Source organism: Haliaeetus leucocephalus, unplaced genomic scaffold (genome assembly GCF_000737465.1).
Source record: "Haliaeetus leucocephalus isolate CR32 unplaced genomic scaffold, Haliaeetus_leucocephalus-4.0 Scaffold751, whole genome shotgun sequence".
Classification (NCBI taxonomy): Eukaryota; Metazoa; Chordata; class Aves; order Accipitriformes; family Accipitridae; genus Haliaeetus; species Haliaeetus leucocephalus.
In genome coordinates, this window is record NW_010973187.1 from 3934933 (window position 1) to 3961456 (window position 26524).

The following is a 26524-nucleotide window of genomic DNA, read 5'->3' on the forward strand; positions in this document are numbered from 1 at the left end:
TCTTCGCGGCCATCAACCGCCGCCAGCGCGGGCCCTACATGGACGAGGCCTTCCACGTCCCCCAGGCGCAGGCCTACTGCCACGGCCGCTTCCTCCAGGTGCTGCGCGGGAGCCGTCCGGCTCGCGATGTCCAGTCAGATGATAGGTGATTTCTGTGGTGATGATCGTAGATGATTTCTATGAACACACCGTGGGCGCCTTGAAATTTGTGGTCGGTGCTGTCCAAGACGCCGCTGCCTGCTCGCGTTACACGGGGGTGCGGTAGCGCACCGGCCAGGGTACAGAGCGCGAGCGCTCAGAAACTTCTGTAATAACGCCTGAAACTCCCTGAACCTCCAGGCCAACGAGACGGGGCGTGGGTGGGAACGGCCGGTGGTGACATGTTGCCTGTGTCTGGTCCGTAACCCTCTGTCCCTCTCCACTTTCCAGTGGGACCCCATGATCACCACGCTGCCGGGCTTGTACCTGGTCTCGGTGGGAGTAGTGAAGCCCGCGGCATGGCTCTTCGGGTGGACGGGAAGCGTGGTGTGCTCTGTGGGAATGCTCAGGTTTATTAACCTCCTTTTCAGCGCTGGGAACTTCTATTTACTGTATTTACTTCTGCTCAAGATCCATCTGAAGAATAAGGTATGGTCAAAGTAGGATAATTTTATGCACTCATACGAGCAAGTTGGATGGCTCTGTATGTTGGCTTCACTACATAGGTGAGCTGTCCTCAGTTTTATATAACTGCAAGTGCCACTACCAGTTTGGCCAAGGAGGCACATTCCTTTTCTCTAAAAAAAAAAAAAAATAATCTTTTTTCTCTCTCAGGGCGCAATCCTCTAAAAATTTACTCTTGTGCATAACTGTAAGCAGTCCCATTGAAATAAAGTTAGTACATGTATAGACTTACTATCCAAAGGTCTGAATGCTCATCTAGCTAGAATTGCTTAAGACTCTCCACAGAACTTCAACCAGTGAATCCTGAGTGAAGCCCTGTGAGCCGCATTTAAAGTAAAAATCTTTAGAAAGATACCAGGTTTGATGTCAATATTTAGAACCAGAAAATAATTCAAGTTGGAAGGAATTGGAGAATGATTCAGGTTGGAAGGGACCTTAGGAGGTCCACCCTCCAGCTCAAGGCAAGCCAGCCCTGAGATCAGACCACATTGCTCAGGGTTGGGGCCTAGAAGGCTCTCCAAGGATGGAGAGTGACTGCACAACCTCTCTGGGCAACCTGCTCCATGCCTGACTGGCCTTACAGTGAAGAAGGTTTTTCTTACGTCCAGTCTGAACCTCTCATTTCAGTTTATGACTGTTGTTTCTTGTCCTCCCACCGTGTACCACTTATGACTGTTGTCTCTTTTTCTCCCACTGCGTACCACTGTGAGGAGCCTAGCTCCCTTTACCTGTTGACATCCCCACGTGTATTGGTAGGCTGCTGTTTGGTCCTCCCAAGCCATCAATTTTCCAGGCTGAACAAGGCCAGCTCCCTCAGCCTCTACTCTGGGGGCAGGTGCTTCAGCCCTCAACTGTCTTGGTGGCCCTTTGCCATTGGTCCTGCTTATTATTGCCTTTTTTTGTATCACAGGGCACAAAACTGGATGTGGTATTCTAGGCACAGCCTAACAAGTAGAGTAAAAAGGGATCATCATTTCTCTTGATCTGCTGCTATGTTCTTGCTAACGCAGCCCAGGAGACTGTTGCTGTTCCGTAGTGCCAGGGCGTGCTGCTGGCTCATGTTCACCTCACTGTCTGCCAAGACCCCCAGGTCCCTTTCCACAGAGCACCAGCTCCTCAGCTACTCTGTTCCGAGCCTGTATCATTGTGGGGATTTCTTCCTTTCCAGGTGCAGGCATTTGCATTTGTCCTTACTGAATTTCATAATATTTCTGTTGCGCCATTCCTCCATCCTGTCTAGGTCACTCTGGATGGCAACTTTGCTCTGTAGCATATTGCCTGGTCCCCCCCGTTTAGCGTCATCTACAGACTTGATGAGAGTGTACTCTCGCTGCCTTCAAGTCATCGATAATGATGTTAAACAGGACCAGTCCCAGTATAGATCCCTGTGGTATTCTGGTTGTTACACTCACCTTTGGATGGAGTGTGACCAGTTAACCATCCAGTCAGTTTTTACCTGTCTAGCTGTCCACCCATCCAGACCTTAACAGTTCGACTTGGATACACGAATATTCTATTTTTGAAGCGGTTCACCTTAGTGAAGTTCTTTAGTTTCCCTTTTAACCATAAGGACATTTTTTCCTGTTCCCAGGTAACTGAAGGATTCCTTTACTATAAAGAAAATTTCTTCTGATGTGTTTTCTTACAGGAGACTCTTATGTTTAACCACATGATAAGACTGTACAGAACTGGGTCAAATTCAATAAGTTGTTTCCACTTTTAGAACACTTTTAGTTTTATTCTTGCTGGTGGAAATATAAATATAAGAAAACAAAAGGTTTCATGACAGTATTCTAAGCATTAGAAAATATAGTTGTATTGTGGGCATTTCTTTTGACTCAGCATTTTCTCTATTCCCCTTTTCTGTAAGGTGGTGACTGGCTGTTTCACCCCATGCTACATCATTCAGAAACATCATTCATGCAACATTTTTTCATGTCATGAATTGCATTGCATCATGTAGTGAGTGGGATAATTGGGAGGAGTTTTTAACTGCATGGTCTCCTACCGTCTTTAGTGTTTCTTTTCTAACTCATGAATTATAATGAAGATAAACAATAAAAGCTGCACCAAGGATCAGAAACTTGGAACTGGCAGCTCTGTGGATTGGCTTTGAAAGAGGCAATAGTAAAAGCTTAGAATGATGTGTTCTGCTGTCTCACAAATAAACAGAATTTGATGATGAGATTGCAGGGGCATAAAACATTCGATTTTTTTTTTCTTTTGTCCATTAGTGCAGCTCTTTTATCCTAGATACGGGAGGGGAGCACTTATACTCCCACAATTATTTTAATGCCACAAATGTGTGAACACCTGACATATGAAAGAAGTTGGTGTATTTTCGTTGCTGTATTTTTAACTTATCTGCAATAATGTTCGTGCTTTCATTTGTCTTTCAACATTGTATAGTCTGACACTCTGAGCAGGAGGTTAACAAAAATACAGCATGTGTGCTTGTGCAGTAATGGAACCAAAGAGCGTAAGAGGTGTTATATTGTGTTAATGGAATTCTCAAAAATGATACTCTTTATTTGTTTTTTTTTATTATTTTATTTTTATTGGATATTGCTAACCCCATTTTTCTGCTTCTTCTCTAGGCTGTGTCTGCTTTCCAGAGAATCTTGTCTACATTAACTCTTGCAGTGTTTCCCACCCTTTATTTTTTTACATTCCTTTATTATACGGACCCAGGATCAGTATTTTTTACTCTTTTTGCCTATTTAATGTGCCTTGATGGTAACCATAAAACTTCAGCTCTTCTTGGATTTTGTGGCTTCATGTTTCGTCAGACGAATATTGTGTGGACAGTTTTTTGTGCTGGAAATGTTGTTGCAGGGAAGCTAAATGAAGCCTGGAAGACAGAGTTACAGAAAAAGAAAGATGAAAAGATTTCTTCCAAGAAAGGATCATTTTCAGATTTGATTAGAATATTGCAGTTTCTTATTAAATATTTCATATCGCCTAAAAACTTAGTTACACTTACTGCTTTAACTTGGCCATACATTATATTAGTGACTGTGTTCTTTGTTTTTGTCTTCATCAATGGTGGAATAGTTGTTGGTGACAGAAGTAGCCACGAAGCCTGTTTGCACTTTCCTCAGCTGTTCTATTTTCTGTCCTTTACTGTCTTTTTCTCATTCCCTCATTTATTGACCCCTGCTAAAATCAGGAAGTTCCTTCTGTCATTACGAAAGCACCCTGTGCAGTACAGCTTAATCGCCGTCGTCTCTTTATTCCTGATCTGGAAATATACCTATGTTCATAAGTATTTACTAGCGGATAACAGACATTACACATTCTATGTCTGGAGAAAAGTCTTCCAAAGACACGAGCTTGTAAAATATGTCTTAGTTCCAATCTATATATTTGCTGGTTGGAGTGTTGCTGATACACTAAAATCAAAATCGATATTCTGGATCTTAATGTATTTTGTATGTTTATTAGCAGTCACGGTTCCTCAAAAATTGCTAGAATTCCGTTACTTTATTTTGCCATTCTTAATTTATAGGCTCAATATTCCATTTCCATCTCTATATAGACAGCTTCTGGAGCTGGCTTTTTATATTGTTGTGAATGCAGTAACTTTTTATTTTTTTCTAAACAGAACATTCCAATGGCCAAATAGTGACGAAATCCAGAGGTTTATGTGGTGACTTTCTCTCTTTTTTTTTTTTTTTTTTTTTTTTCCTGATACTTTCATACCCTTAGGAAAACCCAGTTCTGTTTCAGGACTGTGGACTGTGGAATGAAGCAATATGTTTTGCATTATGTGAGGACTTTTCTCCCCAGCTGGAATTGGGGAAGTAAGCTTTTGCTTATTTCTTGGAACTGAATGTGAGATCTGATTTGTTGTAATGTGAAGATACTCCGTATATTGAATTTATGAACTCCTGGAATTAACAAATTCAATATGAAGGGAAATTTGAGAACGCCTTTCTGTAATTAATGTGAAATAAGGGAGATGTTTACAGTCATTTTTTCATTATAATAAAACATTATATAATATGCCCTTGAAGGTATGACGGTTTGTGTTTCAGAGGTTTCTATGTAAAGTATTTAAGTGTTTAACCTTTTTGTTACCTCTGGGTGTATATTTACTCCTTGGATCAGGCCACTGCCATCTAGGTTTGCTAGCGGTCGAGGTATGAACCACTGCTAAAGTATAATGTTTTCAAAACCTCCTACATCCCACTGACTTTTGTGGTTTTTTGTCAATAAATGCTTACTTTAGTTTTGCAAACAGAATGTAGGCTCTTAAATCATTATAGCATTTTGAAAATCTTATTTCAAACTGATATTTAGAAAATATAGTGGAGGCTGTGTGCATGTACCTTCTTTGGGGGAATAAATGTTTTTGTACAACAAAAGACAAATTGCTGTTGATAATGTGACCTATTAGAAGGGGAGCAATTAATGTACGTCAGACTGAAACGTGTTACACAGTGGAATGCAGTCTAATGAATACCCTTTTAAATAACCAGGCTTTTATGTCCTGAGGTTCTGTGTTCACAGGTTTGTATTGAAGTAGGATATGAGTGCACTCCCAAGTTGAACCGAGTTATTTCTAAGATCTTTGATGTGTAACCTTAAGAAATACTAATGGCATTACTGAATTGTTCTTTTAAATGTTTTTCATATATATACAAATCTAATGGAACTAGGGAGTATGTATTTTGTTTTACAAAGGTAAAATACAATGTGTGTGTGTGTGTATATATATATTTTTTTAAAAAGCATCTAGCACATTATCATCAGAATAATAGAAGGCTGTAATGGTTCCTGTCAGTAAATGACTTTAAGTAGACTCAAAAATATTTGATCACTTAAAGTTAACTAGTAAGCAGTTTTATAAATATAACTAAATTATGTGGCAGCAGGGGGATCCAAAACTTCACATACTGTGTAGCAGCTTTAAGTTCTTTCTTATTCTGTAATGAAAATACTGCAGCCAAATCTATGCAAACATACCATATTATTGCCACTCCAGTCACTCTGAAATGGAATTGTTTCTCAAAAGGTCAGTACTGTGGAGTTATTACTCACATAGGTACCGCTACTGTTTTTTTTTTCTGTTACAGTATGCAGATCAATGTTCTGGCTCTGATCCCTTCCCTGTACTAACACTATGAAGAGTGTGGTTAACTCAGATTCTCCTGTCCAATGTTTTTGCAACCCTGTTTCTTCTAAGGAAACCTTAAAGCCATTCTTCAATGAGTATGTTTGTTATATCACTCCCTGTTTGTTTATATATACGTTGGAGGGGCAAGAGAAACCCCAAATGGGTTGCCTTTCAAGAATCCGACATGGTTCTTGCAGAGTCCAGGATGTTGTCTTGTGTTGTGATTTTAGTATGACAGATTTGAGGGAGGAAGTCTTGCATGCCTTCCACTTCCAATTCTGTTTTTGTATACCATACCAGTAAAAACATGAACAAGGTAAAGAGCATATGTGTGTTTTAGTAGAACTTCATTTGTGTCCTCAGATTTTAGTACTGAGTGAGTGGAAATGGTAACATGGAAAGGGGTGGGGCTCTGGCTGGAATTCTGAGTTGTCTTCTAGGTTGGGTTTTTTTTCTGGCTTTATGTAGGGCAGTAGGTGTTCATTCACTTGACAAGATGCAAAAATTTCTGTGCTTCCATAGTCCACAGGTGTTTTGTTTTGTCCAGCATCTCTGTTGATACTGGTGTCTGAATGCCTTCGATTATCAATGCTGTTAAGAAACAGTGGTTTTGCTTCCTACCTAACAGAGACAGCAGCCAGATTTCAGGTGAAAAGAACCGAGTTTAAATATATGTAATTTTAATGCATTTCTTCTGTAAAGAAAAGTGAACGCAAAAAGTCCCCCAAAATTTAGAGCACCATACCTTCTAATGAGCTCCTCATCACAAGTAGAAAAATTACATGTAGAGAGATGTGTGTGAACTGTTCGGGGTTTTTAACCAATATTATAAGATGGCATAATATTTTATGGGGATTTATCAGTGTACTTATGTATTTTAATTTGAGTACAATTATTCTCAATGTATTTTGCTAATTTAAATGCAGTCTGAGTTGATGTAAGTTTAAAGAGGGAAGTCCATGAATTACTAAAACATGAAAGAATTTATTTTTAGAGTAAAGCTACGTTTTCACTTTTGCTAATGAATCACAGGGAGTTTGCAGGTAATATTCAATGTTAGCCTGATTCAGTCTCAGAAATCAAGATGGTTGTAATTATATCATTAATGACTAATTATTCATAAAGAAAGGTCCCCAAATTCCATCAACATCTCTTAGAAATTTGACAGATGTCAGTAGCAGTAGAACTTAGTTAAACATACTTTATAATCTTGGAGCAAGTATCTTTTGGAAAATCAATTTTAGTATTTTACTCCTGGAATATTTCCATTGTAGTTGTTCATAATTTATTAGCTATTCATCTTAAAGACATGCAGAAAGGACTGTGTTTATCTTGGTTTATGTTGCCAAGGTCTTCTAGTTTCAGTAGAACCATAATTGCTTACTTTAGGTTAATTCCTCAGCAGGTGTCATTTGGCAAGGAAATTACTTAGAACAGCATTAAAATGCTAATTTATTGTAAATCTTATTAATTAGCTATCCATTTAGAAAAAAATCACACTAATTTGTTGAAATGTCCAAGATGAAAACAAAAGTAGCACAGTTAACATTTTTTATAATCACTGTTTAAAAATAAAGGCTCAGCTTCAGTTTTTCTCAGAAAGAGATGATGATTTTTCAGTAACTGTCAGAATAATAAAAATAGAGAGCTGAACAGCCACAGCATGGCTGAATTGTTTTGAGGTGGAAAAAAGAAAAGACAAATAATTGAACACATTGGTTTTTTTCTTTTAGTTAAAAACAGGTGGTCGTTTGGGAAGATAGGAAGTTTGTTTGATAATCCTCTATGCTGTGAACTGTATTTTCTGTTATTCATGAGTATTCTGTATTTCATTCCTTTTAAGTTCTTTGACAACACATGCTCATGTTCAAGATTAGCAAGAATTTTACGCTATGAGCAATATGTGCATGCTGAAATATTTTTTAATCTGTTGCTTTTCTTGTGAGTAGATAAATCAGATGCATTGCTTCTGTTAAAAAAACTGTAGGAAAAAGTATTCTATAGTCTCTGGGGACAGAGAGTTGGGTTTTGTCCTGTTAATGCAGGTCTGCTTTTTTTTTTTTTTTTTTCTCTTCACAAGGTGGCAGTCTTGTGCCATCTTGTTGAGGTGACCAACTGCTTAATGCAATGCTGCTTGAAGTCATAGCATCAGGGTTTTTAGCAAGACTATTTCTGAGAATTAGAAAAATTCAAGTTCTGTCATGGCTGATTGCTTGTTTTAGTAACAGATTTAGCTAGAATATCCTTGTATGTAATTTTAAATATATATTGTATGTTAAGTTCTAGAGGAAGAGCAAGTTTTGCTCATCTTTAAAATGTCTTATTTTGCTATTTTTGGTATTTGTGGAATTTTCATGTCTGGTCTGAGAACAAAATGAAACTTGAAAGCTTACTGTTGAAGTGATGTCATTGTTTTTTTGCTTAGAAAGTTAGCAAATTTCCTTCTGCTGTTTTATTATTAAATTTCACAGAATTCTTATTTTTTTCACATATTCATTCTATTCATTGCTGTCTAAAGAGAAAAAAATGGAGGACAAATTGAAGAAAGCAAAGTAATTATACTTTTGAGACTGAGACATGGTGATTTGCTGAAATACTCACTATTTTTAATTGGATGATGCAAATGCTCAAATGTCTGTTAGCCCTATAGTAGTTGACATACTGCATTTCAAATGCATCACCTAGTTTTTGTGTAGTGAAAAAGTGTAAAGCCAGAGTCCGTGAAAATGACTGCTTCCAATTATCTCTAGTTCCTCGTCTATATTCACCGTCCTGCTTTTTTTTCCATGAAAAGCTTTGCTTTCCTTGCTTATCTCTTGTTAGATAGGATATGCTTTTTATTTTCAATTCAGTGGCATTTGTATGTCAGCTGAGGCATCTTCATGCCTTCATGTTAAGAAAAACATACTTCTTAAAAGTAGGCTTTAGATGAATGCAGATAATTGGGTTTACTAACAAACATCATTTTGCAAACAAAAATAATCTCCCCATGAGACAGAAATGCCAACCTAGCTAGCAATGTGTAGCTAATATGCCCTTAATTGGTGAGTTTTTGTGCTTAATCTCGGAATATGCTCAGGGCCTCATGCTGTTCCTTCAGCTTCAGGGATATTTGGGATATGAGGAGCAGGAAGCAAGAGGAAAAAGATTTGTACGGATAATTGCCGTTGCAGTGCTGCCATAGCTAGGAGTGTGCAGCGTTACCAGGAGCAGAAACGAATGGGGTGCTTTTGGGGGTTTGGGGGCACTGCTGTATTTAGCAGTGCGCCGTGGCTTGCTGAAGTGTGTGGTGGTACGGGAGAGTGGTTTGCCATGTGTGAGCAGAAATGTCTGCTCCGCTGGGGGGAGAAGCTGCTTGTTGCTAGAGCCGGCCTGATCACTGTCAGAATGTTCTTGCTGAAACTTGGGAGCTAATTGGTTTGTAGAAAGATGTTTTGGTACTTGGCTGTGGATCTGTAAATAAAAACTGTTCTTACAGTGTTCAAGAAATGTTGTGAGTTTACTTGAATTGCAACTTCGTGTCAGTAATAGGGAAGGGGTTGCTTTCAATTTCAGATTGTTAGTTGCCCAGATAGTCTAGTGTTTTCATAAAGCAAAAATTGTTGCGTCTTAAAAAAGAAACAATTTTAAAACAATGTCTTCCCATATGGTTTATATCCTGGTTTTAAGTAGATGTAAATTAATATCCCATGCCCTTGATTCAAATTGGTATGAACTCAAATTAATAGTAGCAGTGTACGCCTTTTCAAAGATGTAATTGCAAAAGTTCGTGTCCATAGCTACCTTCAGATCTTCTCTAACAAGGTTAGAGTTCCACATTTTAGTATCAACCCTCCTAAAAGTATTGACATAGAAGTAATCTTGTGAATATACAGTGCAAAAGGAATGCATATGGTGATTATCGCTGACAAGCGTCTCTAATTGTAGGGCACCACTCCAGACCTGCAAGTTTAACACACATAAAGCATGCTGCATTTTCCTGCGTTCCCATCAAATTGCAGACAAAGCATTGCCTGGCTGAATTGAAATTTAAATGACAAGCTTCAAAAGAACAAAGGAGACACAGTCAGGAATATCACCGATTTCAGAGGCAGCGCTTCACCCTCTGGGTCAGTGCTGAGCAAATGCCACAACATTGTTAGTGGGTGGGAGTAAGTACATCATAACTATAGTCCTGGCAAAAAGCAGCATGGGTGCTTTATACCTAATGTTTGTTGCATATAGGATTCGTTACTCGCTGCTCTGTGTGCTCCTGTGCTGCTATAGCACTATATACTTTTCATTACCGAGAGGATTATTTTATGTTAGTAGTCCATTGAGATAGTTATGAAGGTGGGAATTCATCTGCCAGACATGTTGTCAACACTACCTCCTAGTGTGATCTACTTTCTAGAGCACAGCCTGTTTGGGCAGGGCACTCATGTGAGCTGGGGAAGCCTCACAGCCGAGATTTAGGCCAGAATGACCCATGTTTGAGTTGATTTTCCTGGCAGCCACCCTGCTAGCTATATTTAAAAAGTTTCAGCCCAATACAATGTGTTAACTTGCTCAAGAAACCTTGTGGAATAACCTTCTCGTCCCGGTCCGGTCCCCCAGGAAAAGAACCAGGAGCATGTCAAAGGAAAAGGAATGTATTTGCGGGCTATAGTAGAGTTGTATGTATCCTTGCTAAAAATGTACCAGTGCACATTTGCTTCAGTAACAGTGAGTTTTGTTCAATTAATTATTACTAAGATGGAATTTTCTGCTTTCTTTTCTGAAACAGGGAAGAATGATAGTTAGCTTAAAACCCCAAAGAAATTAAGTGCTTGCACTTTTCTTAAGAATTAAGAAGAAAATATATTTGGGATTTTGGAGCCATCTGTTGTCTGAGAGGAGCTCTAAGTCTGCCTTCAAGATAAATACTAGTAATTTCCCTCCACCCTTCTTTACTGCTTATAAAATATACACTGCTTAAATTTTGGAGAAGGTGGAGGAGGGGGTACCATTACAATGGCCTGATCCAGCTGTTTGCCTGGCAGGAGGCCACAAAACTTTATCTGGGAACTTCCACTGAGGAGGGAATTAGTTTCCACATTATGTAAGTGAATCCTGTAGAGTTTAATATTTTGTAGCTGAAATGGAGCACATCTTCTGAAAATACACTCTATGTAAAGTCATCAAGTAGTGATGAATTTGCCATATCCTTTGACAAGCTGTTTCAGAGATTAATTACTTTTACTCTTAGGAAACTTTTTTCTCTAGTTATGAGCTTTATGCTACATCTGTGCAAAGACAATTCTCCCCGTTTTCGTCTTCTGTGTGTGCGGATACACACTACTTACACTGGTGTGTGCAGATGACAATCCAGCAGCCTCTTAACCTACTGACCTACAGAGACATGAGGACTGTTGCGCTCCAGGTTGGGTTTTTTTCAGCATGTAAAGAAGGATGGTCACCAGAATTTAAGACTGCACAACACTTTTGAGCTCTTCTTTTTTTTATAGGGAAGAAGTATCGTCTACCTAGACCTGTGTACCTTGCTCTGTTTAGCCAAAACAAGCTCTGTGGCATCTTGTATGGATACCCTTGGTTTGAAGAGCATGCTGACTACCTTGTAGGTGAAGCATCACTTTTTGACTTCTAAAGTTATGCTAATGGAAAAATCAGTCCAAAATAAATATATTAACAGTTCCCATAAAACTGCTTTCATCTTTGTCAGTGAGAAGTGGCTAGAGATATACACATCAGTTGACAGGTATAATCAAGGAGAAGCAAGCAGAGTTAGGGCATGTGAGGTTTCAGTTTGGCTGAGCAGTTTATGATTTGGATGTTTCCCCTAGAACTCCTTGAAGTTAAATGCTTATGGAGGTAAATTTAGTTGATTGACTACTGTCTTGGCCTGTAAAGCCAGGACTAACTTAAGTAGCTTGCTGTTGTATTGAGAGGTTGGCTATGTTTGCCTTGAGACAGGAATTCTTTGTGGAGTTTGAGCACAAGAATTTCCTTTTCTGTCCGGTTTGAAATAGAGAGATTCAGATTATGAGAATGGGGTGGCTCTGGAAGGAGGCCCTCTTTCCTTTTCCTCAGGTTGACTAAACCAAACTGCAGTTGCTTTGATGGGGCTCTAAGTACTCTCTAATCCATGGAGTCAGTCTGCTTGAGGGCTAGAGGGCTTCAGGCTTTGTTTTAATAAACTATCAGATTAGCTAATTTTGCAGGAAACCGTTGATTTCTAAAACCAAATTAATTCCACCGCCACCAAAATCTGTAGGCACATTCCTCTTGCACTTTCAAATCCTAGCTTTATAATTAAAACTTCTTTGTGAATAAAGAGTCTTTCTGGAAAATAAATGTCAATCCTACTAGCAATTAAGGCTTCTATAAACCTTAGCATACAATTACAGCAAAGATCAGTTAATGTACGTTGTTTGTGACTGAATCTGAGTCAAAGATGTTAAACACCTGCAAAGATTCTTCCTTGCTATTTAAGTCACACGTAATAGTACACAATGCTTTTGAATTTTCTTGCCCATCATTTTGTCAGAGAATAAGCAAACAAACAAGAAAAGCCTTTAAAGTCAGCTTTAACATCTTGATAGTCTGCAGTTACTTGGCAAAAAAACAGCATGTCAAAATCAGCTTGTAGTCAACACCTTTTTTTTAGTAAAAGGCTTTAAAAGATTTCTGGTAGTTTTTGCTGTGATGGATCTCATGATAAATGTTCTTCAGTCCTTTTTGTGTTTCCTTTCACAATGTAAGATCCTCTTTCCTGGACTTGGCTTTATTGGCTTGTAAATGAAAAATTGATTTGGGGGTCTTCTTTATTAAGTTCAAGTGTATACATTTACATGAGTAGTGAGTAGTACTTGGACCAAATGGACCTGTACTCTGCAGCCAAAATGCAGAAACGGTACATGTTGACGGAGTACATTCAATACTTTATTTTTTCTTTAAACCTAGCATAAAGTAAGCAAGATAATTAGGTATCAGATTTAACCTTTCATGTTATTCTGCAAGTGTATAGCTACTGACAGTTTCTTTGGTGCTTTGAACATATACTTCCAAGGCAGAGTTGAAAAAGGTAATTACAATCTAACTCTCTTTTCCATTACCCACACACGAAGTTAATTGAAATTGTAGTAAGTACAACTTCATGAGATGGATCTATTTTCATTTCAATACTGCATTCTCCGAGGACACTATCTAGAGGATCTAAGTCAACAGGAACTACACAGTAAAGAAACAATAGTGCCCTCTTGAAACACTTCAGCTGCATGCTCTCAATCTTATAACCTGAACGAACAGGCATAAAGACCTTAAAGATTTTTGAATTTGGTATACACAGTAGAATGCATTATGATAAAAAATGAAATAAAATTCACAGCAATGACTACTTTTTTGCAAACCCACCATTTGATATTTACAACAATGAAACAATACAGGGAAACACTAAGCTGAAAAGACTTTTTGTAACAGGTTTTCTGTTGCCAGCTTGTGTAAGATAGAAAGCAGCTGTGCACCAAATCTGAAAAGGTAGGACCTAGTCATGCAGGTGCTCATCTGCATTTTTATGGTCCTAAATACCTTTATAAATCTGATCTTTTTCTTTGAACCTTTGTTAGGACTTCTGTATTTTGATAACAAGTAAGAAAACGAAGTGAGGGGTATGCCTGATGGGTCCTATGGAGAAGAAGAAAGTAATGCTGTGTGTGTTTGCAGGGAGTTTGGGCTGGGAATAAATTCCGTGGTAATGGCAACCCTACTTCACCCTGGCCTCTCAGCCTCCAGTTTCATCCCTCTCTAAGGTGGCTGAACCCATCCCTCCCACGACAGACTGTTCCTTTTCTTGCTTGGCTGTTCTTCCTTTGGTGCCACCCTCTCTTCTTCACATAAGCACATGCCACAGACTATCTGTAGTTGTAGCTGCCTTTATCCTGACTACCTGGCAAGCTGAGACCGTCCCTTTGCCTTGTTCTTGCTGCTGGAAAACAAAACGCAGTGCTCAGCCAGGCAAGGATTTCACGAAATCTAAATGTAGGCTGTACTTATCATCAGCTTGGTGGGATGGCACCAAAAAGACTTGCCTGGGAAAAGAAAGCATGTGTGATAATCCTACTCTGGCTGTCAGAAACAAAATTTGCAGAGGGGAAGTTTCGCTTGTCTTGATTTTCATAGTTTTCTTATAAACTATTTGACTTTTATTGGAGCTAATATAAATTGTGTCACTAAATCACCTACAGATGATATTTTCAAAAGCAAAATGCAGACCTGCCAATTACTATCACTTAAGTATTATGATTCAGGCTTCAGAAGTCCTGAGTTTTAAAATCAGAGGAGGGACTATTTCTGTCATGCTTTCTTAATTTCTCACACTCAGAGGTACACTAAATGTAGTTTTGTTAGAAGTGAAATGGGTATGGAAAACTGAAGTATCCCAGCTGACCATGGAATGCTCTTGCTCTGTTCTGTTCTTTTTGTCATGCAGTTTCCCATTGGAAGGCAGTGGAGATGGGATTAGATAATGCACAAAAGTATATTTCTTTACTAGACATGGCTACAGAATAAAATTCTCTTTTCACTGCTCTCTGTATACATGTGTCCCTGTAAAAGATCAAAAAAGCTTACACTGGTTTCCTCTGGTGAGACAGGTTCTCTGGTGGCCCATTATGGCTTGATGTCCTTTTAAATGCATGAGTGCAGTTGGCGTTAGTGATCAAGTGGCACTTGTGAATGACTTTTTTTTTTTCATTTCCAGTTGCTTTCTTCTTTTTGTATTTAATCTTTTATATGTGTCCAACTAGTCTCATTGTCTTTCCTCTTACTGGATAAAGATATTTTTCCAAATTTGTGTGTTACCTATGTTTTTTCCCTGCATCTTATGAGGAACGCTGATGAAAGGAGAAACATATCCTGCTCCCTCCCATACTCCTCCTCTCTAATATTTGTTACCCAACCTTTCCCTGTTAAAAAGTCATCATGATTGTAAGCTCTGGCATGAATTTTTCACAATCATCACCTAAAAATGCTGCAATAGCTCCTGAACTGCTGCTCTCAGAGCATGCTGGTTGCCTGTTGATAAAAGCACATAGCTACTCCATGGGGGTAGAGGATCTACCCCTGTAGCTGCTATATGGGTAGCTGCATCTACCTGTTACCACTACTCGCCTCACAAGTCAAGTTGTAGATGAGAAGTTCAAATGTTTTTGGAAGGGACTGATCTTCATGCAGGAGCCCGGATGCATAAGGAGACAGAATACACGTCTAAGTTTTTCTAGGAACGTCATCTTTACCCAGTTGAAAGTCTTCCTTACATAGATTGGAGGATTTGGAAAAATTAGATAGGATTTCCAGGTGCTTTACAGCCCACTTGGAAAAACAGCTGTAAAACAGCTGGAAACCTCCATACACTGCACAGATCAACCCCACAGAGCACGGGCAGTCGGTCGGGAGCATCCCAGGCAGGCTGGGTTCACAGCTCTGCGCAGCGAGGCGCAAACGTGCGTGTTTCTGCCTGGACAGGCAGCATGGAGACGTGGCCATCGCTGCAACAAGGTGGTGGGGAGAGGTGGAGATGGCTCTGCTTGTGCTCCCAGGGGCTGTCGCCAAGGGTGAAGGGCAGTGGGCAGTCACAGGGCGGGAATGAGGAATTTCAGCACAGGGCAGTAACGGGGGCAATGGGATGACCCTCGGTGAGAAACTTAATGTCTAACTGAAGATTTTATTTAGGCCAGTATACAACTACCAGTGAAAAAGAGGATTCTCGTCCAATTGTTATTTTAACGGCTGTACAGAGATAATGTAAATCTGACGTCCAGCCGAAGTGAGTACAAGAAACTCACAAAATGGTACAATGCAGTGTTAGCAAACATGAAGTTTTCCTTTTCCATGATTATCTGGGGCAATTTTCCTTCACGGAAACTTAAAATAATTGCTGACAATTTAAAACCTGAGAGCAGGTTGGTGACCTACTGATGAAAGCCACAGCTCTGAGAGCTCCTGATTCAAACAATGACATTTTTCGTTCTTCACCTCATCTATTACTGTACAACACAGATAATAAGGAAAAAGCTGAGACCTTAGCACTGACACTGTCATTTCAGTTTTTCAGTTCATTGCAAATAGGTCTGTGTTGCTCTTAAATAACCTGCATTTCTATAGTATATTGCTATTAGGAACTTACTGCATTTTATGATAGTATTTCTCTAACACAAAGCAATCTTGCCTCAAAAAGTAAACATTTTCTGTCTGAATGAAAATAAAATGCTGGTATGCTTGAATTAGGTATTGCCTAAACAGAACATCTTGAAAGATGTTCCTTCATAAAGCTGTTGCTTGTTTCTTCTTTTTTTTTTTTTCTTCTCCTGGAGAGTATGAGATTTTCATTACAAGTGGCACATGTTGTAATAAGTCATATCTGCTGTACAAGTGTCTGTGCTAACCATAAACATGACCCAAGGCACATTAGTCAGCCAGAAAGTGGTTGTCAAATAAAGCCTGTCTGCAGGAGGACAGAAGATGCTTATTGGAATTCAGTGAGTGTCAGGGGTGGTCCCTGCCGCCAGTGACACTGCTCCTCCGAAGGCATGTTAATTAAACAAGATGCAAAGAAAATAAGTCTGTCACGTTCTTGTGGTGAGAATCCAGGAAGAGATAACAGCTGATGACTTAACTGGTTTCCAAAAGCTTTGGGGTTTTTTTTGTTTTTGTTAGAATAAATTGCTTAATAGATATCAAGCTCCTTGAAATTAATCTTAAAGGATAATTTAACTTTCTCCTTTCTCCTTGTGTTCAGTTCCTCCTGTGATACATTAGACATATCAGTGGATCAGAAGCTGTTCTGAGTATATCTGTCTCTCACAAATAATTGTGACTATGCAGCTGAGGGAGAAAGAGCTTTCCGATCCCATGGGATTTAAAACAAAAGAGTATAGTCTTACTCAAACTGTGCAGCTTTGATTAGAATCTCTGTAGCAGTTAGTTGAAGTTAGCTATTTTTCATAGCTAAAATCACCCAGATTTTGATCCACCTGACCAGAGACAAATTATTGTAACTGAAGCTGATGATGACACACTTGACGATCAACAAAGTCCTAGAGTTTCACTGTTAATGTTATGAGCATCCATCAGAATCAATTTGCTGAAGGCTTGCCTATAAGGATTCACAGGATACTGCTGTATCTGGCTCAAACTGTATCTAATTCTAATTTATCTATTTTATCGCAAGTTCTTATGTGACCCTTAAATCTAGTACCAATCATAGTGCAAAGAGAAACTCTATGTTCTAGAATTAAAAAATAATTGTATTTCCATTTTTATTTCTCTTTTAAAGCTATAACTTCTCTTTGCTATAGTGTATGCCAAAACTTTGCCAAAGTATTCTTTTTCTACAGAGCACACCCTCCCTAAAATAATAAGGAATTTGCCTATAGCATCGGGATCGCAAAGGAAGACTTGGGTAACTCTAAAAATTGTATTCTTAACATAAAATAACAAAGACTTGCAAGAAATACGAATTCACATTTAAATGCTGCCTAGTAACTGAGAGGCTGCATATACGCACTAAATAAGCCTAACTGGGTTAGAAGATTGCAAAGTTATCAATGACTCTGGTACATCTACAAATTGATTCACTATTTTAGTAACAAAGCCTGTAATTTAGTTTGGGAGAAGAGATAAATAGTCTTTGTGTGGGAGATTAAAGTTATAGTAAGTACCACTTTGGATCTTCTATTTTAATCATCCAGAAAACAGTGAAAAAAGTGCCCTGTATTGTATCTTGTCATCATCTCTACAACGCTTAAAAGCCACATTCCCAGAGCTATTTTTAAAAGCATGAAGTGGAGGAAAATAGAATTGAGTTTGAGCAGAATGCATGAGTAAGGTGGGGAGCTGTATCAGGAAGGCATGATTTTGTATCTCCATTTCCTAATCTGTGCAGTAAGGATGGAGAGAGGTGTTTGCTTTTCATTTTAGTACTCCTGCTAAGGAATGTTCACCTGCTGAGCATCCCCGATCCCCCTCAGGGTGCAGGAGGTGTGACCCATTGTGCCGGGCTCCTGACTGGGATGGGAGAAGGCACCTTCGTCCCCTGGGCCACAGGGTGGATGTGTGAAAAGGCTGTGCCAGGAGTGAAAGTCCCTTCTGGCCTTCATCCCAGTGCTCTGAGCACCTGGTTGGCTTTGCCCCATGGGGACAGCCAAGTGATGCAGGGGCTTTGCTGGAGCAGAACTGCTGGGGGAAAGAGGGAGAGCAGAGAAGGCGCGTTTTTAAATTACCTCCCCTTGCCAGCGTGCCTGTTGTCCGTAGGTCTCGCCAAAGTGAGCTTTAAATATCGTCAGATGGCTTATACAGACTAATGAAATAAGTCTGTGTTGATGTTGGCACTTGAGCTGCTTCGTTTCTGAAGGCTGCTTCGTGTTCTCTGCCGACTGAGACAGGAATAACGCAGCCGCAACCCCGGGTGCTGGCTTGAAAATATGCTAATGGACAGTAAACTGATAGGAGAAATAGGTCAGAAAGAGCATCTACTTGCCTAGATAGCCTTGTTTTGGGAAAATGAGTCAATACCCTGTGTGAATCTACACTGCAGTTAAGGGGGTTTTGTGCTGTCTGTCTTTAGGCTCCCCAACCAGGGAAGGAGATGGAAAGCTGGTCTTGGTGGGCTCTGGTATGGTCACTGGGGACAGGGCAATCCCTCCTCCAGGGCGTTCAGGACACTCGGGTCAGTGAGTACGTTTCTGGATTATTACAAAGTTTGAAAGTGGCATTTTACTGTAAGAGTTGGATGGAAAAGAGGAGAGAGATATCCCGAAGGGCAACCTGCAGTTGGGAATGACAATCCCTCTCCTGCAAACCTAAGAAATCAGATCAGCTTTGGCTAGGGACCTAGTTACCCTTGTTTAAGTGAACTGCAGCAAATTCTGGATTTTTGAAAGTGTGTTGAAATATACATACATTATTTCTAAGACTGTCTTTCTGGGTCACTGTGAACATCTGGCTGCCTTCATTCTAGTGGTGGTACAGGTCACCTGATTGTGATCCTCAGCTGAGTGCTCCGGATGAGACACCTACTGCAAGGCTGGCTAAAAGCCACTCCTCCTGATCTTGGTTTGCTCCAGCGGAGCCTGTGGTTGCAAATCTAAAATAAGCACTCTGAAGCCAGCTTTTCTTTGATCTGTAGTGAAGTGCATCTCTTCCAGTTAGAGTCAAAGGTTACATGTAATCCTGTAAAATGTAAACAAATTGAAGGGTGGCATCAGATTTCTAAGTAATATGGGGGAAGGAAGGCTGAATGTACCAACAGGCTGTTTGTTATTATTCTAGTGAAGATCTTCTGTTAAGACGACCATGGTAACAAACTTATTCCTGCTGATGTTGGTACTTGGTGGTTTTTATGTGCATGCAGCAGCAGCAGGATTGTAGAGCCATCTGTTTACAAATCACGATGTTTAACATGGGTTTAATCACTGCACTCAACTGCCGTAACAGAGACAAACTATTTATGCCTTTGTGTTTCACAGAAGCGTGTGCTCCTTCCTTTCCTTCATCTTCCCTCCGTACTTGCTCAGCCTCTCTTACCTAAGAGCTTGTTCTACTACAAACGCTTTAAAGCAGATCACTTGGCGTTTGACTTGGTGACTCGGAGCTGGGCATTTTGTCCTAAAAGGATGTCATTTGTCACTGGCAGCTCTCAGGTTTACCAGATCCTTCTAAAATTCAGTTTCTGAGCTGACTCCAGTATTCTGACTGCAGATCTTGCAGAGCACACTAAGATGCCCCCCCCTCCCCTTTCCCATGCAGTGCTGATGTTTCGATGCTCATGTAACACTTTCAAAACCTGGGTGTGCTACATTTTGCAGATTTCTCTGTGTAGCTGCACACAGTGCATATTTGTACAAATATATGGCTGCCTCTGGGTGTACAAGAGAAGAAAAGGGTCACCCTGGTTGCTGTGTTCTGGTGCCTATGGTGAATTTTCTCGAAAAGAGCCACGTGGGGCTCTCAGTGACAACCTGAGTAGGTACTGGCTTCCAACATTTTCACATCCCGCACTCAACTAGTTCCAATATTTTCTGAATTTTGTTTTTGCAAGCCAGTGGACATCTAAGACTTCAAGGGTTCCTTTAAGCATGTTTGTACAGGATGCGAAGATTTGATAGGCCTTATAGTAACTGCTTTGTGTTAAAACAAATTCAAAAAACTGTCTATGGGATCCGTCCAAGAAATCTTAAAATTATCTTTGGATTTAGTTCTGGGACATGTAACAAGATGGAATAATTTACTTGATTTGATCCCTTGGCCTGAGAGATCAACAATTGGACTCATATTGATACACTTGTATGGGCTGACAACCAGCATTTTAATAGTCAGTCCTTTCCTTGTATTGCCTTTCCTCCTCTCCTTTTATTGCCTTTAATTTCCTTCTCCTCTACCTAAACTCTGAAAGCAAGTTTTGTTAAAATAGGTAATGACCAGATGACCAGGAAGATGTGTCTTAGCACTCAGATGGAGTCATCTAGTCAAAGGGCACTCTAGTCTGTCTGCCTCTAAAACCTGATTTAAAACTCTTGGTATTAGCAGTCCTAGAACTTAGTCACGCCTATATCTTGTAATACCACCATTTAAATTATTTTATGTTAACAGTAGTATTATACAGCTCTTACTGGAGCTATCACACCTTGTAATATGTGGAACTTCTCCACAGTTTAATGAAAAACAAGTTTGAAGTTTCAATAATCGTCAGTTTCTGAGAAAATGAAATATTTTGTCAAAAACATTGTCCATCAGCCCAATCCGTAACAAGACACTTCCCTTTTGTGTTTCTCTTGACGTTAACTGCTGGTGCGAACAGAGTGGTTTGTGCAGACACTTGTGTTGTGATGGCACTGATTCACCACAGATGATATGGCTGCTTGGGTGAGCAGTGACATTGGCTTGGAGGGAAAACACACCTGTGCTTTCACAGCTACAAAATGGCATTCAGTCAAACAACTCATGAAAAAGAATGAAAGCAAAGAAAAATTGCAGGTGGAATGAAGCATAATGCAAATAGTAAGATGTCTGTCTTTCTGGGCTCACCCAGTCTAGCAAGTGTAACTCGTTTGTGACAGAATCCATGTAGAAGTGAGCATATGAAAAGACCAGAAAATATATACTGTATGTGTCTAATGTTTGCACCATTCAGTGTCATTCCACTACAACAGACATGGTAATAGGCAATATATTTATGTCCTCCATAGCCCTGCTCCCAGCAAAATAAATGCCAACCTTTAAGTAATCAGAGTATTTATACTGTAGGTCCTTGGTAAGGATACAACAGGAGTTTAGTGTTTTAATGGGCATTTGAGCTTTTGATTACAGAAGAATTTATTTAAACATTTTAAAGTAAAAATTGCTTTCTTATGCCTCAGACCATTATTTAGTTTTTTTTAAAAAAACATATCTTCTAGATTTAATTTATTTCACATTGGACAAAATGTGGGAAATGTCACCAAGAAAAGTATCTGTTAATGAAATCAGTGATTTCATTACATCAAGAATACCCTGCTTTCTCTGCTGCTTATTAATGCTTTTCTTTTCTAAGCTTCAGCTTCTCCCGAGTCATTGTCAAGGTCTTGAGAAACTGTCTTGTAGCAGAAGGACCCACCTGCCTGGGCTCTCTGGTCTCCCCCCAAAGGCCACAGAAGCAACTTGTGGCTTTCAAGTCTTGTTGTTTCTCCAGGTAGGAAGCAGGTAAGGATTAGTAACCATTATGCAGCTCTGGAAAAGCAACAGATGAAGAATCCTTCTTAAATAGACTAGCAAGCAAAGAAGAGACAACAACAACCTAGAGGGATGGATAAAGCCTGTCAAAGCCTGTTTCTGTGAGCAGGCAGGCTTTCAACTCGCATGCTACAAAGGACCCTCTAGTTTGAACTGTCAGAGTAAGGGATCGAGCAGTCCGGCCAGAAGGAAGAAAGGAAACAGCAGGACACAAGGAAGAGCAGATTTAGGCAGGAACAGAATTGTGAAGATGCATCAATGAAATGTAGTAACTTAAAAAGGGATCACCTAGTGAAGGAAAATAGAGGTAGTCGGGTAGCATTACTGCGAAATCCTCCATAAACCTCTGTGCGTCCTCATGTCCTGGAAGTAAGGACAGGCACTGCTTATTATGTGGTGAAGGCAGAAGATGATGTTTTCTATCCTTTTTTATAATGCTGTGGTAACAGGCAGGGACTTTGAGTATGCGTCACAGTCCCAAGGGCACTCATGTCCCTGCCAGCCCCACCGGGGCCTCCCCGCCCCTGGCCCATGGCCCAGGACCCATTGCAGCCCAGCCTGGGGCCACCAGCCCCTGCCCCAGCCATGCTGTAGGGTCCTGGTCTCCAGCCCTGCCTGAACAAGAAAACAAGTTTTCCTGCTTCACTGACTGAATTGCACAACTCCCCTAGGCTTCGAGGGGGCCAGGACGTGGTCTGTGGCATAGTTCCAGTCATCTACTCTATGGTGTAGCAGGTGATCAATTTAGCTCAAAACTAATGAGTTTTTTGAGCATCTTGTTTCCATAATGTGTCCTCATTTTTTCAAAGATGTTCTCTTGAAACAGACACAGCCTCTAGCATTTATTAAATATGTTTTTCCAGTTAATCTCCAGTCCATAACATTGCCAATACTCTTGAAGATGATCCAATATTTATTAGTTGTCTTCTTGATATGACATGGTAGGAGAGTTTTGTAATCTCTCCTGTAATATACCCAAAAGGGGTATGTTTTTCACTGCTGATTGAAATGCTCACCGAATGCCAGAAATGCACTCATCAGCATTTCAAGTGATGTATTTATCTGAAGTAGTTTCCTTCTGATAATTTCATTTGATGAATAGAAAATGCAGCTTTTAAATCACTGTAGATCAAGACAAGAATTTTTGGAGAATGTTTATAAAAGCAAGATTGGGTCAGACATACTAGCCTTGGTTTCTAGTGGATGTTTTATTTTCTTGGGATGTTGCCACCTTACAGCAGCCTGTTCAAATCCAACATCAACTTATTACAGTTCGCTACTCAGCAAAAAATACAGCTGTGTTGCTCGTGTGAAGAATATGGCCATATAATTCAGCTGGCTTCAGTACACAGGGTCCTACATCAACATTACATGAAGGCACAATGGTCTCAAAGCTTTTACCACTAAATTGTCAGCAAGAGTGTTCTGTTTTGTGTTTTTTTTGTGCCACTGGGAGCCAATTATTTGAATGAAGCTCAGTCTCTCCCTCACCGTGCTCTCAATGTTTTGCTTTCTCTCCCCCCATTGCTTCTGCTCTGCTACATCTCAAAAACCAGCTTCCAGCATTCCCCACAGACTTTATTATCCTAAAAGGAGGGAAAATAAACATTTTATTGTATATATTTGATATGTGCAGATAAATCTGTGAACTTATTTGAAGTTCCCAGCAGAAAGAAAATGCTTAGGATGGATAATGAGCAATTGAAGACAGTAATCTTACAATATTAAGCTAGAAAACTGAATTTACAGCCTCGCTTTCTGTAAACACAATTACTGAGGTATGCAGGTTGATTTTATTAAATTCCAAAAACCCCAAGGCAGATGAAAACAAAAAGTAAGTGCCATAAATTATTCTAGGAATTTTTTTCATTTAAAATGACATAAAAACCCAAGGAGGACCCAGCAACTACTGATAAACTGAACTGTACTTAGAAAGTTTTACAATACTCTTGCTAGTTGCTCTGTCAAAATACATTTCAAGTTGCCAGGAAAGACAGCCGTTACCCTTCCCATGTACTCTGCTGTGTCTTCATGTGCTGAAAACCAAAGGACCAGGTTTCCTGAATTTTCCTTGAATAGAAAGAGCTTCAATAGCAGCACTGTAGAGAAATCAGAGGAGCCCACTGGACTGATGATTTTTGTTATGGATTCTTCTCTCTCCAGTCTAGCCCTGTGCTAAAATTATGCTATTTGTTTTCACCACCAACTCGACCACAGACAGGACACCGTATGCACAGTCTGTCTGTCTGTGGTGAGGCATGTTTGTGCTGTGCTTTCACATGGAGCATTTCAATGTTGCCTTACCACAGGCTGCTAGATGCAGCTGTGATTCCAACCCAAGGGTTTGCATTTCTCTCTCTGTCTCTGTCAGATTTCCTGGGGCTCTCCCACAGCAGATCAGAGAAGGGGGACCGTTGCCTGCACCCTTGTGTGGTCAGTGACTGGCTGGACTTTGGGGCAGGTTGAACTCTTGGCAGTGCCTGCCTGACCGTCAGCCTTTCCAGCCCATCTCCATGTTCATGCAACGTAGCATCATCTGAACGGGCCTTTTGCACTTCAGGATACGACCCCTTCTAAAAATGCAACTATGCAAGGGCTGGGTAGTCCCATTTGTTCCATTAGTGCCTCTGGTTAGCGGAGGTGCCAGTGCTGTGGGTCTGCCATCACAACCTGCCCAGGCACATCGCCAGCTCCTATCCCACCTCCCCTCACGGACCAGAGCAGCGCCGGTGACTGCGTCAAATTAGGGATGCCAGAAAGGCATATTTAGTTAGAGAAGCATCTGGTAATTCACTAGAAACATTAATGCACACGAAAAAGCATTGTTTACCTCTGCAAACCCTTCTGTGGGTCTGCGTTCTTGCTATGCACTGGCAGTTTCTTCATGAGCCTGGAAAAAAATTTGTGGGGTTATTTTTGGTAATGTCCCATTGTCTTATTATGCCAAGATTTAATGGGATAACAGATGCAGTAATTAAAAATGAAAAAGTGACAGTTATTTTTGACTCAAATAGTTACTAGTAACTGACATGGTAGATGGGTTTTTAAAGCCAAAAATATATGCGATAGCAGCCAGAATAGCTGTTATTTCCCTGCTGCTTATGAAAGGCTTATGAATCATGACCTACACCCAGCCAGTTGTATACCTTTATTTCAGATGCTATTTAAATTACATTTCATTTAGATGAAGAGAAATGAACTAAGGAAATATCTGAGGGTTTCTTCAGGCTTCGTCTGACGTCAGAAATCAGATGACTGTGTATCTTGATTTCCAGAAGAACATATGAGACTAATTAATAAACCAAAACAAAGAGGAGACGTACCCCATGCTGACCTGTAAAAAGACCATGTTGAAAGATTCTGCATATTCAAAGGCAAATGAAATCTGTACCAATATGCCATTTGCTTACTTTGTTTCTAAAGCATGCACTCATTTTGAAGTCTTACTGTTCAAAAAATTGCTTCAGACAAACAAGTTGTGAAGAACAGGTGAATACTAATCAAGAAACACAGAAAATAAGAAATAACGATGCCTAGCACTCCTCATATTAAAAAAAATCACATTCAGGATGGTGTCTTAATACTACTGTACTGGGTCTGTGTGGCACGGTTTTGGTAGCAGGGGGGCTACAGGGGTGGCTTCTGTGAGAAGCTGCTAGAAGCTTCCCCCATGTCCGACAGAGCCAATGCCAGCCGGCTCCAAGACGGACCTGCCGCTGGCCGAGCCTATGAATCACGGTGGTAGTGCCTCTGGGACAACAGATTTAAGAAGGGGCAAAAACTGTGGAACAGAAACTGCAGTTGGAGAGGAGTGAGAACATGTGAGAGAAACAGCCCCACAGACCTGCAGGTCAGTGCAGAAGGAGGGGGAGGAGATGCTCCAGGCGCCGGAGCAGAGATTCCCCTGCAGCCCGTGGGGAAGACCATGGTGAGGCAGGCTGTCCCCCTGCAGCCCAGGGAGGACCCCACGCCGGAGCAGGGGGATGCCCGAAGGAGGCTGTGACACCATGGGAAGCCCACGCTGGAGCAGGCTCCTGGTAGGACCTGTGGCCCTGTGGAGAGAGGAGCCCACGCTGGAGCAGGTTTGCTGGCAGGACTTGTGACCCTGTGGGGGACCCACGCTGAAGCAGTTCGTGAAGAACTGCAGCCCATGGGAAGGACCTGCATTGGAGAAGTTCGTGGAGGACTGTCTCCCGTGGGAGGGACCCCACGGTGGAGCAGGGGAGGAGTGAGGAGTCCTCCCCCTGAGGAGGAAGGAGACGCAGAGACGAGGTGTGAGGAACCGACCCCAACCCACATTCCCCATCCCCCTGCACCGCTGGCAGGGGTAGGTAGAGAATTTGAGAGTTAAGTTGTGCCCAGGAAGAAGTGAGGGGTGGGGGGAAGGTGTTTTAAGATTTGGGTTTATTTCTCATTACCCTACTCTGGTCAATTGATAATAAATTGAGTTAATTTTCCCCAAGTTGAGTCTGTTTTGCCCGTGATGGTAATTGGTGAGTCATCTCTCCCTGTCCTTACCTCGACCCATGAGCCTTTTGTTATATTTTGTCTCCCCTGTCCAGCTGAGGAAAGGGAGTGATAGAGCAGCTTTGGTGGGCACCTGGCGTCCAGCCAGGGTCAACCCACCACAACTCCTTAGCCCCGTGACTTATCTCCCATATAGTATATTGGGATCTGATTGCAGTCCTTCATTGGTAAGATTCTTGGAAGTTTTCAGAGATGAGCACATTGTCAGTACTCAACATATAGTAAGTAACAAAATCTTTTGTTTCTTTCACTGCACAGAGCTGCTTTGTCTTTTTCTTTGTGTATGATCTAGCAGAACCTGGAAGTCATTCAGACATTTTGGTAGATTGGGTGCTTGCCAACTGGATATCCTACAGTCTGCTTTGTAAGTGCTTACTCAGATACTTACCTACCCATGATAACAACATCATTGTGTATATGTGCATTTATATACATAAAATATTTTTAATTATGTACCTAAATATGCACACA

At 40.6% G+C, this 26524-nt stretch overlaps 1 protein-coding gene across 2 annotated transcripts; it reads left to right on the top strand.

The window, feature by feature from the left end:
* The first annotated feature begins 6 nt into the window (after nucleotides 1-6).
* Nucleotides 7-21397, top strand: LOC104840141 (putative Dol-P-Glc:Glc(2)Man(9)GlcNAc(2)-PP-Dol alpha-1,2-glucosyltransferase). Of its 2 annotated transcripts, XM_010580863.1 has the most exons (4): nucleotides 23-98; nucleotides 430-627; nucleotides 18384-18489; nucleotides 21348-21397. In XM_010580863.1, exons 1-4 carry the CDS (start codon nucleotides 39-41, stop codon nucleotides 21380-21382), a joined length of 399 nt encoding a protein of 132 aa, XP_010579165.1. In that variant the 5' UTR covers nucleotides 23-38; the 3' UTR covers nucleotides 21383-21397. The 2 variants fall into 2 exon arrangements, with proteins under 2 accessions (XP_010579164.1, XP_010579165.1); XM_010580862.1 differs by lacking the exons at nucleotides 18384-18489; nucleotides 21348-21397 and adding an exon at nucleotides 3261-4685 and having other exon boundaries at nucleotides 7-98.
* Nucleotides 21398-26524: the final 5127 nt, after the last annotated feature.

What these genes read in the sequence shown, in the direction of transcription:
- LOC104840141 (XM_010580862.1), top strand. Translation starts at nt 39, where the DNA reads ATGGACGAGGCCTTCCACGTCCCCCAGGCGCAGGCCTACTGCCACGGC. An exon ending in GCCACGGCCGCTTCCTCCAG is followed by an intron (nt 99 to 429) that starts GTGCTGCGCGGG and finishes TCCACTTTCCAG; the next exon opens with TGGGACCCCATGATCACCAC. An exon ending in AGATCCATCTGAAGAATAAG is followed by an intron (nt 628 to 3,260) that starts GTATGGTCAAAG and finishes CTTCTTCTCTAG; the next exon opens with GCTGTGTCTGCTTTCCAGAG.